General features: G+C 44.8%; 1 protein-coding gene across 2 annotated transcripts in view; it reads left to right on the forward strand.

Annotated features, from left to right (window-relative positions):
• The first annotated feature begins 1,383 nt into the window (after positions 1-1,383).
• Positions 1,384-14,540, forward strand: part of FERMT2 (FERM domain containing kindlin 2) — a 658,554-nt gene continuing 645,397 nt past the window's right edge. The window contains exons 1-2 of one of the 2 annotated variants that reach the window (XM_086937426.1): positions 1,384-1,893; positions 2,788-2,953. In XM_086937426.1, coding sequence (XP_086793552.1) covers positions 2,797-2,953 — 157 coding nt within the window. In that variant the 5' untranslated portion in view covers positions 1,384-1,893; positions 2,788-2,796. The remainder of the gene's footprint in view (positions 1,894-2,787; positions 2,954-14,540) is intronic. The other variant, XM_086937425.1, reaches the window with a different exon arrangement.

The raw sequence follows: 14,540 nt of genomic DNA on the forward strand, positions 1-14,540 counted from the left end.
TGACAAAAATAATTTACTACCTCACATAACTCTAGTGGATCCAGGCTCCATACAGCTGCTCCTCGCCAATCCTGTATGGATTTGCAAAAGGGGACTTTGAACCCAGCATACTGAAGGGACACTGATTGCTGGAGGCACAAGTCAGTCTAATGAAGGCCTCTCCAGGCCTGGGATCCCTAAGCGCCCATTCCAGCGTCTTGGTAAAGCCTTCCCCATGCTAAGCCTTCCCAAAGAAAATCATGGCCCTGGCTGTCTGTACACATAACTAGTAAACGTCATGCAAACCTATTTCACACATATTACATACATTGGAGGTTTGTGGATTGTTCTGTGTATCCCTGCGTACATAATATTTCTGGTTTACTTTTCCGGACCGGTTTACACCCGGAAAAGCACTGTTTACGGTCTGCAGTACTAATATTAAAATAGGTTTCTTTTTACTACTTTTTAATAAATGCATCCTTACCACAACCTCAACCCCACATTAAAAAATAAAAAGAAACAGCGCGACGTTGCTCCGTTACAACGTTGAACGTTTGAGTGCAATTTATTCCCAACTTAGATGAACACAAAAGGGTGTGTCCTAAACACTACAGTAAAATGCTACAAATTATCTGTTTACTAAGGGAAACATTTTAAATGTTGCCTTGCTTGAAACGCCACTCGTCATTATTAAGAGAAGCTGAAAGAAGTCATAAATGCCTGTTGTATAAGAGTAACGAATCAGATTTAAAGGGCGTTCATTATTTGTAAACAGAGAGTTAGGCAGAAGTGGCCAAAAGCGACGCGTTATGGTATTTGGGAGGGGTTGTTATTTTCCAACTAATTTACGCTGGAGGGAGTGATCTTTCATCGGGGGAAAGTAAATATTGACTAATAAACAAAATGTTGCGAAATAAAATATTGAGGCTATAATTACCAGTTTCCCTCAAAAATGTTGAAGAAAAAACAGAGACCAATGGTTTAGAGGGGTGCGAGGAGCTCCCGCCTGCACAAAACAGATCAAGGAAACGCTTGACTCGATTGCTACCTCACTTGAATGTGTCCACGTACACTTCAGGGCAGTAAATCTGAGGCAATCACCCCGCGTTCTTTAACAGCCACGCCCCCTCACTCACCCCCAAAAAAGTTCTTATTGGTTTTACCGCTCAGCGGTTCTTAGTTACAGATGAGAGTTAATGCGCAGCTGTCACATATCATACGTTTTTTCCCCTCATGCCATGGCTGACAAATCGTGCTGTTTTTCTTAACTGGGCCAAAAAGTAACGGGACGGCGCTGGCTTGTCAAGCATCCCGCCTGCTCTGCGTCTCCCCTGTCCTGCGTTATCCCTCGCGCTCCTCCAGGCCCCGGATGTTGGATGCAATCCTCACTCTTATTCACTTCCATAAAAGGGCACTTGGCGGCTCCTCGGGGCTTTTTATTGTTGCCAGCGCTGTTCCTAACCCCTCGGGTCCCCGAACGCCCACCCCGTCCCGCGGCCTAGCGGATTTGTAACTCCGCTCGGCAGCAGTAGTTCTGTGGTGTTTTTTTTTTTCGCTCGCTCTCTCTCCTGCTGCCGCCTTGGGCCCTGCGGACGCGGGGAGAGGGAGGGAGGCAGCCAGGGAGAGTTGGGAAGCACGGGGGGAGGAGGAGAGGGGGAGTGGTGACTCGACTGTCCATGAAAGGGAAGCCAGATTGAGCGAGCCGAGAGCGTGACGTTATCGCCTGTGAGAAGGGGTGCCCGGGACTCCATTAACGCCAGCCGAAGGAAAGAGTCACCTTTGAGGGGTGTGTGAGCCGGGCCGGGAGGCTTCCTGTGTGGAACATTGAGGCAGTTGGTCCCTCTCTCCCCCCCTTGACGGACGGTTCCATATTGGGGTCCGCTTGTCGCTAACGGACTCGCCCCGCTGAAGGTGAGTCCAAGGCTGGGGCCGGCGCCAGAGGCCGTGCGCCCCTTGGGGGTCTGCGCGCGGGGGGGGGGGGGGGGGGAGTTCCAGTTGTGAAGCCCGGAAAGTGTGCTCTTGCTCCAGCTGGGAAGTTTTCCTTTAATTCCAGGTCCCGTTTTTTCTCTGAGTAAAACCTGTCGGGCGGCTTTGTTTGGCACGGGAACAGGTGACAACGGTTTTTATTTTGCGAAAATGAAGGCTGCCGCTAAAGGGCGGTTTCTCCTCACGGCACCCTGCCAGTCAGCTTTGGGTGTCCTTAGTGGCAGGACGCGAGGAGCGGTGCTGTCAGGACACGTGTCCCAGAACTGCATTTTATTTGGGCAAAAAGTTGCTCTTTTAGTATAGTAAATATGTTCATACAATTGCACACCAGCCCATGATTATTTGGCCGCCCTTCCTCACCCACTTTGCTTAGTTTTACAATTATATTTGTGCAGAATGGTATTTGGTCAACTACTTTTGTCTTAAAATCATATACAGTTTAACTGAATTCCTAGCAAGTTTAGCGATCTGCCCCAAATCCTGTTTGCATTTCAGTGATTATGACATCAGCTATCACAGGGACACGCCCCTTACATAAATTAAGCCCACGCGACTCTCCCTCCAGCCTGCACTGCATTCATGCCATTTGCTCGATTGCAATCGGCTGATTTTGCTGAGCGCTGCATGTTGCGTCTGTTTGGGCCAGCCGCATCTACGTGCTTCGTATAACGGAGCAGGCATCGATTACATCTGAACGTGCTGGGATCTAGGCTCGGGAGTTGTAAATACTGTGTTTGAGGGGGCCTCTGTGTGTGGCTGTACAGTCCTGGAGCGGAGCATGCGCTGCAGCTAATGCCATTTCCTCTGCCCCACTGACAGGAAGGAATCATGGCCCTGGACGGCATAAGGATGCCAGATGGCTGCTATGCGGATGGGACGTGGGAGTTAAATGTCCTGGTGACGGATCTCAATCGGGATGTCACCCTCAGGGTCACGGGGGAGGTGCACATTGGAGGAGTGATGCTGAAGCTGGTGGAAAAACTTGGTAAGTTTCATTTGGTTAGGGCGTGGTCCTTGCGTAGTCTCTTAATGTTTTCGTTTTTAAAAGCCTTCTGTGAAACGAGTTTGAGTTAAAGCCCCTTTCAGCGCACGTGTGACTTGTGTTAACTTATTTATTTGCCTTTCTTTATAGCATCGGACCGTCGTCTGTGTGAACATTTTCTCCATGCAGTATATGGCGCAAAATATACCTTTTTAATGTCCCAGGTTTTGATACATGTTGCGTTATGATTTTTTTTTCTCGGCATACCTTCAGTAAAAGATATTTTTTTCCCCTGAAATATTTAATCAATTTTCGTTTGAGAAGTCATTTGTCTTCTAAGACGCATCCACCTTACATCTCACCATAGTTGTAATGATTTTTGATTGAAAAATGTTGGGTGTGTGTAACGCCCCATGGAATATATCCCAGAAGCAGAATTATGGTGCCTTTTTTAGGGATGGCGAGTGAACATCTAAGGTTGTTGGAAAACTATAGCCTGGTAATGTTATGTGACAAGTAAAATGTCACTGTCCTACTCAAACCTTGCAACATGCTGTCCTTTAACTGTACATTTATGTCTGAGAAACTACTTTCATGAATAGAAAACACTCTTGTATGGTCATTAAGAGCCAAACACTAGTGCAAAAAGGGTGGAAACGTGGGTTACACAGCTTTATCTCTAGAGCTGATTAGAAGAAGTTAGTTGTCATTGCTTTGTTTTCATAGTCGCCTAGCCACCGCTATGTCCCATCTGGTGTTAGTCTTTGAAAGCAGTGCAGTAGGGCTGACAATGTGCTTTAAATCGGTACAAATATTGTTTTTCATTGGTATTTCCAAATTTTAGTTTGCGATTGTGTAAATGTAAAAGTCTTGTTTGTGAAAACTGATGACTGATAATTTTCTAAGCTGTTTTGTGCTTCTTCTTGGTTGCGAATAAAAGGAGAGGAATGGGTTGGACCTTACAGCTGCTAGCAATGGTTGAGAGCATTTACATTTAAAATCTCAAAATGGTCCAATACAATTTCAGGAGATGGTAGTTCCTAGTGTTCAAAGTTCTAAAAACAGTGTTGCAGTCTTGTTGAACTATAACTTTGTTAGTTGGTAGGTTGATGGATTATCTTGACAAATATACACTCCCAGTTTAGTTTGCGAAGGCTTCTCTGAGAAATCTAGAGCGGTTTGCTGAAATCTTCATGGAAAGGAAACAGAGTTTAGGCATTTGAGAAAAAAAACAGAAAAGCTAGAGGTGTGAAAGAGAAAAATATATATGCAAAGGAATCATTTAATAATTGAACATAAAAAATGGAACTAACACACATCTTGCAAATAAGTTTAGAGGTGATTAAAAAAAAAAGTGAGAAATTAAAGCGGTTCAGTAAATGGGATTCTTTTCCCCTACATGTTAACAAACATGCCTGGGTACAATATGTCAAAGAGCTTAATGGTCTCTAGACCCTTTGGTTGATATTCATACCAGTATGGTTAATGCATTCCTTTACCATAATAAGTTAGTTGTCAATTCAACCTTTTGAAAATTAGAAAATCTATGGCTTAAGTGTAATGACTAGTTTAGTACTGCAAATTCGGTCAAGAGAATTGTTTGCTCCACTGTATTAAGTGTAATGCCACCTATAGGAGAACTTAAAGTACAATAGACTTGCAAAGCATGCATTTTATAAATGTAAATTTAACATTTTAAATCGAAAAAGCAACATGGTCAATAAGTGATCATATGGTGACTATCATTGGAGACTAGTGACAAATCTTATTCCTGTTTGTACATATTTTAGCAGTCCCCCATAACCCCTGCTCAAAAATATAACTGCTCAAACTCAGACCTCACCAGTGTTGGGAAGTATCCACTTACACCATGAATAATAACCTCCTTCTGTAGTGCTGCTATAATACCGTATTATTTATTTTTGGGCATCCCCCCTACTTTAATGGACTTACTTTTCAACTAGCATACACTGCTCCATATCTGGCTTCCAGCTACCCAGCTCTTGCAGATCACTTGCGCCTCACTTTATGACCATGTTTCTTCTTGCCACAATTAATCCAAGGCTGCATAGTGGTCTGGTTTGTATTGGTTGGACCCCATACATTGAGTATCAACGCAATACAAAGGGCACAAACTCATTCCCAGCAATCGGTCTAGGCAGACCGCAACGCCTACCTTTTTCTCTTTGTCCCGGCGGTCTCTCCTGCTGCACGCCAACACACTGGGGATCACAACCACCAGCATTCCCCCTGTGGCGCCGGTCTGTGACGCCACCAACACGCGCCAGGCGGCGCTTAAAAAGCGGAGTGGGGGCTGGATACTACGGGCTCCGAAATCGGAATTCAGAGGGCACAAACTCATTCCCAGCAATCAGTCTAGGCAGACCGCAACGCCTACCTTTTTCTTTGTCTGGCGGTCTCTTCTGCTGCACGCCAAAACACCGGGGACCACAACCACCAGCATGCCCCCTGTGGCGCCGGTGTGTGACGCCACCAACACGCACCAAGCGGCGCTTGAAAAGAGTGGGGGCCGCGCATCGCGGGACGTGCGCGCCGGGCCCGTCTGAGTCCGTCAGACACTGAAGGAGGCTGGGCTGCCCCCCCCCCCCCCCTAACAACATTACCATCATAAGGATATTAACTGTGAATTGAAATCCGAGTTTATTCAGCGGGGCAGGACACTTTGGGTTCGCTATATAGTGCAACACGTTGAAACAATGGCAGCACGTGCAGGGAAAGGGAAGAAAGCAGCGATGGGTGGGAGTATTGTTGGGACACTGGACCAGTTCATAACTAGGCCCACGTCCGTATCAGTGCACAAGATAGCCTTGACTGAACGTCTCCTTTCACTGGACCCTATGTATTCTAAAGGTCATCCTTAGAAGGTCTAATATCTGCAATTTAGTCAGAACAACAAACGTATGTTAATCCTAACCACACTGGTGGGGGAGAAAGTAATGACCATCAGTCACAGGAATTGTCTAATCTATCTGTGGCAAAAGAATCTAGTCCCATCACTTTAATTAATTACTCTGTTCTGGTCGATACATTTAATGAAACAGCCCCACGTTTATCTACAAGGTCAGCACCCAACCCTCCACCCCTAAAACAAGTATCAGGACCTACTGTTAAGAGGAAGCGAGGATGGGGTCCCTGTAAGGGAAGATGTTTCAAGATATCAAAATTGTCTAGAATAACTAAGAATGGCGAAACGGAGACCCCAGCACCATTAGATATTGCACCCTCAACATCTACCACCCTGTCAAGGGCCTTGCCGACAGTCTGCTGATCCTCTTCTGCCTGTGCTCCATGTTGATGAGGGATTTATGGAGAAAGTAAAGCAATTGATTAAGTCTTCTATGCTACCCTTGCTAGAGAGGTTAAAAACTATCAGCGAAAGACTGGAAAAATTTGAACGACTGACTACAGTAAATTTTGATTCCCTGAAAAAATCTTTAGAGAGGATTCCCGATCTAAGTGTAGCGGAAAATAATATAACGCAAGATTCAACAACCATTATTCCCCCATTGCCCATTCCAACTGCACCCAATATACCCTCTTTATTATTGTGCGGGACTAGTCAAGCTGCCAGAAGCATTTATAGTGAGGCATTGATACAAGGAAGAGCGGGAAGGGTAGGGGTAGGGGGAGGGAGGGAGGTTGGAACAGGAATCCTGGGACCAGCGCAAAGATCATCAAGTGTAGTTAAGGAAACAATAAATCCCGATAAACCAAAGTGCACTTTCTCATGTATTGATTTGCCACCACATTTCTTTCCATATGTTGTGGTACTGGTTGGGCTCCCCGAATTGGTCCATGGCAGAATAGAAACTTATCCCGAATTAAATCTTTTGGCTAAACCATAACAGACCCCTCCCTTCGAATATACATAGTGAAATTTTGTATGCTCGAAGAGTAAGTTGGGTGGGTCATAGAACAAAGGATTTTGCTGGTGATTGTATCATTATTAATTTTAGGGATAGACGGGTGGTTCGTCACATTTTTGACTGGCACCACTAAAGGGGGGTTAGTGGTATACAGACCTTTGATTTAAGTTACGTTTATCCCCCTTCCACTACTCTGCCATTACATTTGTATTCCTCTGGGGTACAACAAGGGAATTCCATGGTTCCGCATAAAAATCAATTTAACATCCCGACGTTTAATCACTTCGACATGCTCTATGGGCTTGAAGGAGTGGATTGATTGAGATCCAGGAACCCTACTGCTATAGTGACTTCAAGTCTACCAAATGTAAAACAATCAAACGCTGATCCCTTAGATGGAGTGAATTGTTCTCAATTAGATACTTATGTGAGACTTGGGGCATCTAACACAGTAGAGATTGGTGTAATGGAGGGAAATGGTTTAGCACCTAACACCATGATTGAAAATAATATCAAATCTAGTGATGACTTTGGCTGTACCGGCCAGGTAGATAGTACCATTAAAAAGGGTAAATGGTCGATTATGTTTTGGAATGTGGCTGGTCTAAAAACAAAGGTGTCTAACCAGATCTGGATTGATCTTGTAAATGAATGATATATTGAGCCTACAAGAAACCTGGGCTGAAGCGGCCCACCATCTGTGTGGTTTTAAAACATTACTTACACCAGCGATAGGCTCTACACATGGTAGGGCTAAAGGGGGACTTTGTACCTACATTTCGAACCTTTATAAATGTGAGAAAATAGAGATGCCCCATAATAATAGATATTATCATACGGTCAGGACACATATTGATAAAGTGCTCTGTTTGAATATTGTAAATTTTTATACTCATGCCTCCTCAGAGGCTATGGAAGATATGCTGAGAGCACTGAGTATAGATGTTAAAAGCTTGTTAGGATGGAAAACTAAAGACGTTTTTGTCATTTGGGGAGGGGATTTTAATTGTTCATTATGTAAAAGAGGGGAATTAGGGACATGTGGTAAAATGTTGGACAAAGAGACCAGTCTAACGCATTTTGAACACACTTTATGTGGGGACCTCATGAATGAAATTGTTTTCTTGTGACATGGGTTACACTAATAGAATTTGTCAACCTGAGGCCCCTTTTTGTTCGTACAAAAGGGAAGGGAGTTAGAGGGAGGAAAAGTGGGCACAGGCTCACCCTCCAAATACTGTAATCAACATAAGGTCTCTGATACCAGATACCTGAGAGCCTAGCCAGTCACTAGAATTCCATTCGCAACACTCAATGGGGTTGGCCTGGAAGGTATAGTAGATAGAAAAAGAGAATTGCTCTTTTTCTTGGTGTCCCCTCACTCACCAGGGTTGCCCCATGGTGACATGCTTCATCATAGGGGCCATCCCAGTCCTCTACGGGCTGGGGCGTGCTGCGACTTGCGAATTACGTAGGAGCACTTATAATTGACTATGTGTGGTGCGGGTGTGATGGTGGAGTGGTCTAAGTGATGTGTTTAAAAATACCTGCCCAGTAAGCTTTCAATAAACTTTATTCCTGCTTCCAGGTGGTAACATTAAAAATGGGGTGGAAAAATAGGATCCTTAAACGTAATGTGTTCAGGTGTACCTATCCACTCCTGTCAACATGTTTCGTGCATACTAGCGCCTCTCCGGTCCGGAGAGGCGCTAGTAGGTGTTTACATGAGGGAGGTATCCTGTTAGCAAATTGCTGGGATACTGAACCCCTCCGAGTCCATGGGGCACAGTTAAGTCCCACTACATGAACCTCGTGATTCAAATGAATACGTAGGTACTATATGCATGCACTAATTGTCGATTGCAGCATTATTTATTTAAAGAAACTCATTGCAGAGTTAAGGAGTGGCGAACACAGGGCTGGTCCATGTGTAGTCCCGAAGAAGTGCTTGGGGTATGCACGAAACATGTTGACTCGGGTATCTGGCCTCTTTTTGTTCCACATTTAATGGTAGAGGTGTCTTTTCAATAATCTATTTATATATTGATACCTACTAGATACTCGGGACAAGTTAAGAAATTTAATACTTTGGATATCGCTTTAAGCAATAATTTTAATCATTTCCCCTAAGTGTTGAAATTATAACACCTAATCATGAATCCGGTAGAAATAGTACATCAAGGCAGCTCATAAATAATGTCTTTAATAGACAAAATGGGTATTCCCTAAAATGGACAAAAGTGATTCCGAGGACTTTCTCTATAATTTAGTAAAGAAATGGGAAACGAGTATCCATGCTTGCCTGGATGAGAATTCAGACAATTTTGTAATTATTAAATTTTTACAGTAATTGCCTCCTACATTAAAACAAGTTTGTGGGTAGAAATGAACAACCCTAGAGAAGATACAGTGGGCTGGTTCGATGCAGCTTGCACTAAGGCCTATTCTAACCTCTAGCACGCCCTATATGCTCCTGATAAAAAACAGATTTTAATAAGAAAACTGAGAAAGATCTCTAAGAAGACCCTGAAAAAAAGAAAGGATGGAATGAAAAAGGAAGCATGGGATTCTTTGTGTGAGGCTTCTTTGAAAAGAGATACGGCCGCTTTTTGGAAAGCGGTTAATGCCTCTTTTTTTAATGATAAAATAAATGCAAGATAGCCATAACAGAGTGAATTGGTATTACATTATGCAGACTTATATAGTGCTTCGTCCGCATTAGAGCAGTTGCCAACTGACATTGTAGTGGATGAGGAGCCCCTACATATTTTTAAGAGAGTGGATCTGGGTATTGCCCTGAATGAAGTTAACTTGGGTATTCAAGCCAGCATGGGAGGAAAGGCACCAGGCACGGAAGGAGTGCCTTTTGATCTGTATAAAAATAACATGGTCTTATGGGGTCCTCTTCTCATGCAATTGTTCAATGCATGCTGTTCGAGCGGACTGCCACTGTCATGGTATGAGTGTATTATTGTACCTATATTCAAAAAGAAGATAGAATCGTCCTATATCATTACTAGACTCCACAATTAAGATTATTGTACGTGCGATTTTAAATAGATTACAACTATGGGCTGATGAACATTCGATAATTAGTGATCTCCAATATGGCTTTCGGAAGGGCCTTGGTACCATTGACTAGGGCCTTAATTTACATATGCTCTTAGAAAAATATACGAAAGCCAAGGGAAGTCGCATATTTTTAACCTTTGTTGATTCAACGTCAGCCTTTGATTGCGTCACCCATAGTAAGGGCCAAAGTTAGATTCAGCAAGAATGGGGATTGCACTAGGCCATTTAGTATCTCAAGAGGGGTGCGGCAAGGGTGTGTCCTTGCCCCTTTCTTGCTTACAATTTACATTAATGACCTAGAAAGAATATTGTTGAGGGAGTGCAGAGACATGCCTATGATAGCTAACAGATCTGTCCCCGCACTCCTATACGCAGATGACGCGGTTTTGATGTCTGCACACCGAGTGCTGAAGGCTACACGGATAACTTAACCCAGTGTTGTTGTAAGGTCTGATCTTCGCACCCTTATAGACATAACACACATGCTGCTGCCAAAATCTGGCTCTAGGCGAGTTTTATATTGTGATGCTGAACGCACAAAAACACACTTGATGTGCTTCGCATGCAGAGAGCTGGTGGAAGGTGATGTGATCTTCCTGCCACTGAGATTTTAAGGTATGAGCCCGCCCTGCTAAAACCCAAATGAGACCTTCATAGATCTAAAATACTATACTAAATAGGGAGGGTGTGAATTAGACATTGTTAATTTCTATTCATTTCAGCATATTAGTATGCTCTCACCATTCGCCTTTTATGGACTGATAATTATGCTGATAACTTTGTTGCTTATAATATGTTTGCTAGTATTAAACAAGATACTGCGTTTGAGAACCTTGCATTAGTAAATAAATATTTCAAACGTGCACGTGTCCTCTTTTACTCCACGTTCTGATTTGTGATGATTATATAACGAAATAGTGTTCATGTGTTCCACGATTCCTGAGGTACTCTAAGTTCATGTTCTGGTCTGTCTAAGCATTGGGAGTTTGTTATGAATGAATTAATGAAGTGGGATTTATACATGCGCAACTTAGCCCAATGGGCGTCAAGGCGCCTAATTCAATGTCTAGCTGAAAGCACCAGGTGACAGGAGCTTACTGATAGGCCTTAATGAAACATCACGTTTTAAGGGCTTTCCTAAAGAGATCCAAGGAGGGCTGTGATTTGATCTCAAGGGGAAGTGTGTTCCATAGTTGGGGTGCCAAGATGGAGAAAGCCTTACTCCCCCATCTAACCTTCCTAGAGCGCGGGACTACCAGTTGGTTTAGCTCTAGAACGTAGACATCTACTCGGGACATACCGAGTGAGCAGGGATCCAAGAGCATCGGCAGGGCCAGCCATGAGGGCACTGTAGGTGAGGCAAAGGAGTTTAAAAGATACTCTGAAGGAGATAGGGAGCCAATGGAGACTCTTCCTTGCCATGGTAGCAGAAGACAGCCAGGGAAGGGCCAACACAAATCGCGCAGCCGCATTCTGCACAACCTGTAGACTGGTGTCGGAAAAACCTACCTATTTTTGAAATAGGTCTTTTCAAGCTTGATTCTTTCTAAAACGGTTTCATTGAATTACTACCCAGTTGTGCTACAAAGTTTACTTTGTTTTTCTCTTTCCTGTGCTATCATGGCCCAACCCGTGGACATTCCGCAGCATAATCGCATTGCGGTGCGAGATCATTTGCGGGCTTACAATGTACCTTTGGAGGGATTGGCTGTGATTATGGTGGTGAGTGCGGAACATGCTTACCCTTACGAACTCTTTTATTCGTGGGTGACATTTCCGGCGGTGGACGCTAATTCAGGCGTATTCCACACATACACTCCCACAGTTGTACCTAATGAGTATACTCCGTACAGAGCACAGGAAGATCCTATTGACGTTTGGCAGCATCGAGTTTGGTTTGGTGGCGCCCTACCCCATTCTTTAACCTCTCCGCGGTTGGTCCTTTGTCCATTCTGGGCGCTAGTTGGCCTGTTTTGGCTGCATTTACTCCTCATCTTCTACACGGCAATTGTAATTTGGCTGAAATCAGACGACTACATGTAGTCGCGATTGCTGTGATTAGAGCATTAGTGCATTACATGGGCCGTAATCTTCCGGGTGGAGCCCAGGGGGTGCAGCGCTTCCGGCAGGGCAGGGTGGTTTGAAAATCAGTCCTGTCGTGGTCAATGCCGTTATGGGAAAGAAGCCCCAGGAAAAGGATGATTTTCCTTTCTGGCTTGCCGAGAAATTTGACCAGCTGGAAGCTGTATTTCTTAATACGACTCCTGGTGAAAAACACTGGATTCTTACGCTTAATTTGCCGAAGGATTTGGCCCCTGAGCTTGTTGACTGTGAGACATGGGGGAAGACTTTTGCGGCGGTCTATGCTCGGTGCTATGGCACCCCGTCTATGTCCGTGCTGTCTTCGGTCCTTAAACGTGTTCAAGATGATCACGGACCGGAATCTGCGGTCGAGTTGGGCATGCGTCTGTGTGGCACCTTTGACGTAGTTTGCGATCTGATCCTTGCGAATGTCAAGGGGGATGCAGTGAACTTTCAGGTACCTAACGCGTTAGCGGCGATTACCGAGGCCGAGAAGCCCCGACAGTTAACGAGAATTATTGTGGCGGCTTATAAAACCGTGGGTCGCAATTGTAAGGGCGTTAAGCCTTTTTCTGTTAAAGATAAAAAGCAGCCCCAGGGACAAACTTCGGAGACAGAAGTTCAGCCCAAGTCCAAATAACGAAATTGGCCTCAGAAACCAGGGAAAGCAACCGCAACAACAACAAACACAGGTTTCTCGCCCTGCGTCTCCGTTGCCTACGCAGTTGGAACGTGTTTATGACTTGCGCGACGATTAAGACTCCTGATCGATTTCAGGCTTCTGACCAACGCTCTCCTCGTTCCTTTCAGGACTCATCGGCTCCGACGACCGGTGGTGTAGGGGGTGGCAGGGGTTGGGGTGGTCAGCAAGGACGTGATCAGCCCCGCCCGAGGAACGGTGCAGGAAGGCTCTACGCCTAGGAGACCACAGTTTGCCAAGAAGAAAGTCGCAGCCTTAACAGCGCATCGATATGCCCCAGATAGTGAGAACGCGGCTTCGGAATCTGACGTGGGCTATGACCTTGCTGGATAGCGCGGCGGAGATTACCATAGTGAGAGAGGCGCTCCGTCCACTACTGAAGGTGACAGCGACTGATGCTTATGTTGTCATGGAAACAGCTGACACCAGAGTTGCTCCCCTGATAGACTTTTTGAAATTGTCCTGTTAATTGAGGGTGACCTACAACGAACCATAAAAGGGGCATTTTGGTAAAATCTTTCGTCTACCTATGACATTTTGCTTTCGGAGGCTGACTGGCCCCCACCTTTTGTGCTCGCAGCTCCGCGAGGGGAGGAGGTAATCCTCCCCAGTTTCGCGAACACAGTCTCGAAAGAGAATGCGCAGCATTTTGCAGAAGAGTGGGCTCTTAAATTGGCGCCGGCTGTATACCGCAATCAATGTGGGAGGGATAAATTGTCCCCACGCCACGAGATAACTTTACGGTCTCAGCCGCAGCCTCAACCTCAATATCCTATAAGACGTGAAGCGAAAGCTTCCGTTGCGGCAATCCATGAGCGATTGGAATATCAAGGTGTAATTGAAACGTGTGTGTCACCAATGAATAACCCTCTTTTTACTGTAAACAAGCCTGACTGTTCGTTTCGTTTGGTTTTGGATTACCGGCATTTAAACTCGCATTGCCGTAACTGTGCACTACAGAATACTCACGGCTCTGCTCTTGTGAATAGTCTTGTGCGTTAGTGGTTTAAGACCACGCTTGACATTTCTAATGGTTTCTTTGCCCACCAGTTGGATGCTATGAATTCCCAATGGACCAGTTTTACATGCGGCGGTGTCCAAAAACACTTTCGGCGTTTGCCTATGGGCTATAAGAATAGTCCTGAGATTTTTTCTGCCCGCATAGTCTCTTTTGGAGAGAATCGACCCGGATGCTTGTTCGTATGTGGATGACATATATCTCACAGACGACGAACTTTGGGAGCATCTGTGTCGTGTAAACTGGATAGTTTGTACCTTTTTGAAAACTTAGGTTACAAATTCAACTTTGCGAAATCGCACAATGCAGAGTACACAGTGTTGATTCTGGGCTATGAGCTTAACAATGAAGGAAAGGGATTAGCTCCTCACTTCCTGGAGAAATGCGCACAATTGCGCGCTCCGACAACACTGAAAAAATTACAATCTTTACTGGGCTTTTTGAATTTCAGGAGAACTTACATTCCGGGAATATGCCCAGCGTATCAAGCCTTTGTATGCTTTGATACAACCATCTTTTTCCAAATCCTGCTGGCTGCCTGAGCATTCGGCTACACTGCAGTTTTTGCAGGCTGATTTGCTCGCTTCTAAATTCTTACTGACTCGTGATAATCAGACCAACCTGGTGATAAGAATTATCCCTGGGATGGTAGGTTTCACGTACCTGACTTTTAATGAGGGAGACACAGTACCTATTGCTTACAAGTCACACTTGTACACTTCGGCTGAATTGCGCTTTTCCACTGTGGAGAAAGTTTTGACGGCTGTGCAGATGGCAATTCTTAAGGAACGTGCCTTGTCACAGGGAACCCCTGGAGGATTTCCATTGCAT

This window comes from Lissotriton vulgaris, chromosome 9, assembly GCF_964263255.1.
Source record: "Lissotriton vulgaris chromosome 9, aLisVul1.2, whole genome shotgun sequence".
Classification (NCBI taxonomy): Eukaryota; Metazoa; Chordata; class Amphibia; order Caudata; family Salamandridae; genus Lissotriton; species Lissotriton vulgaris.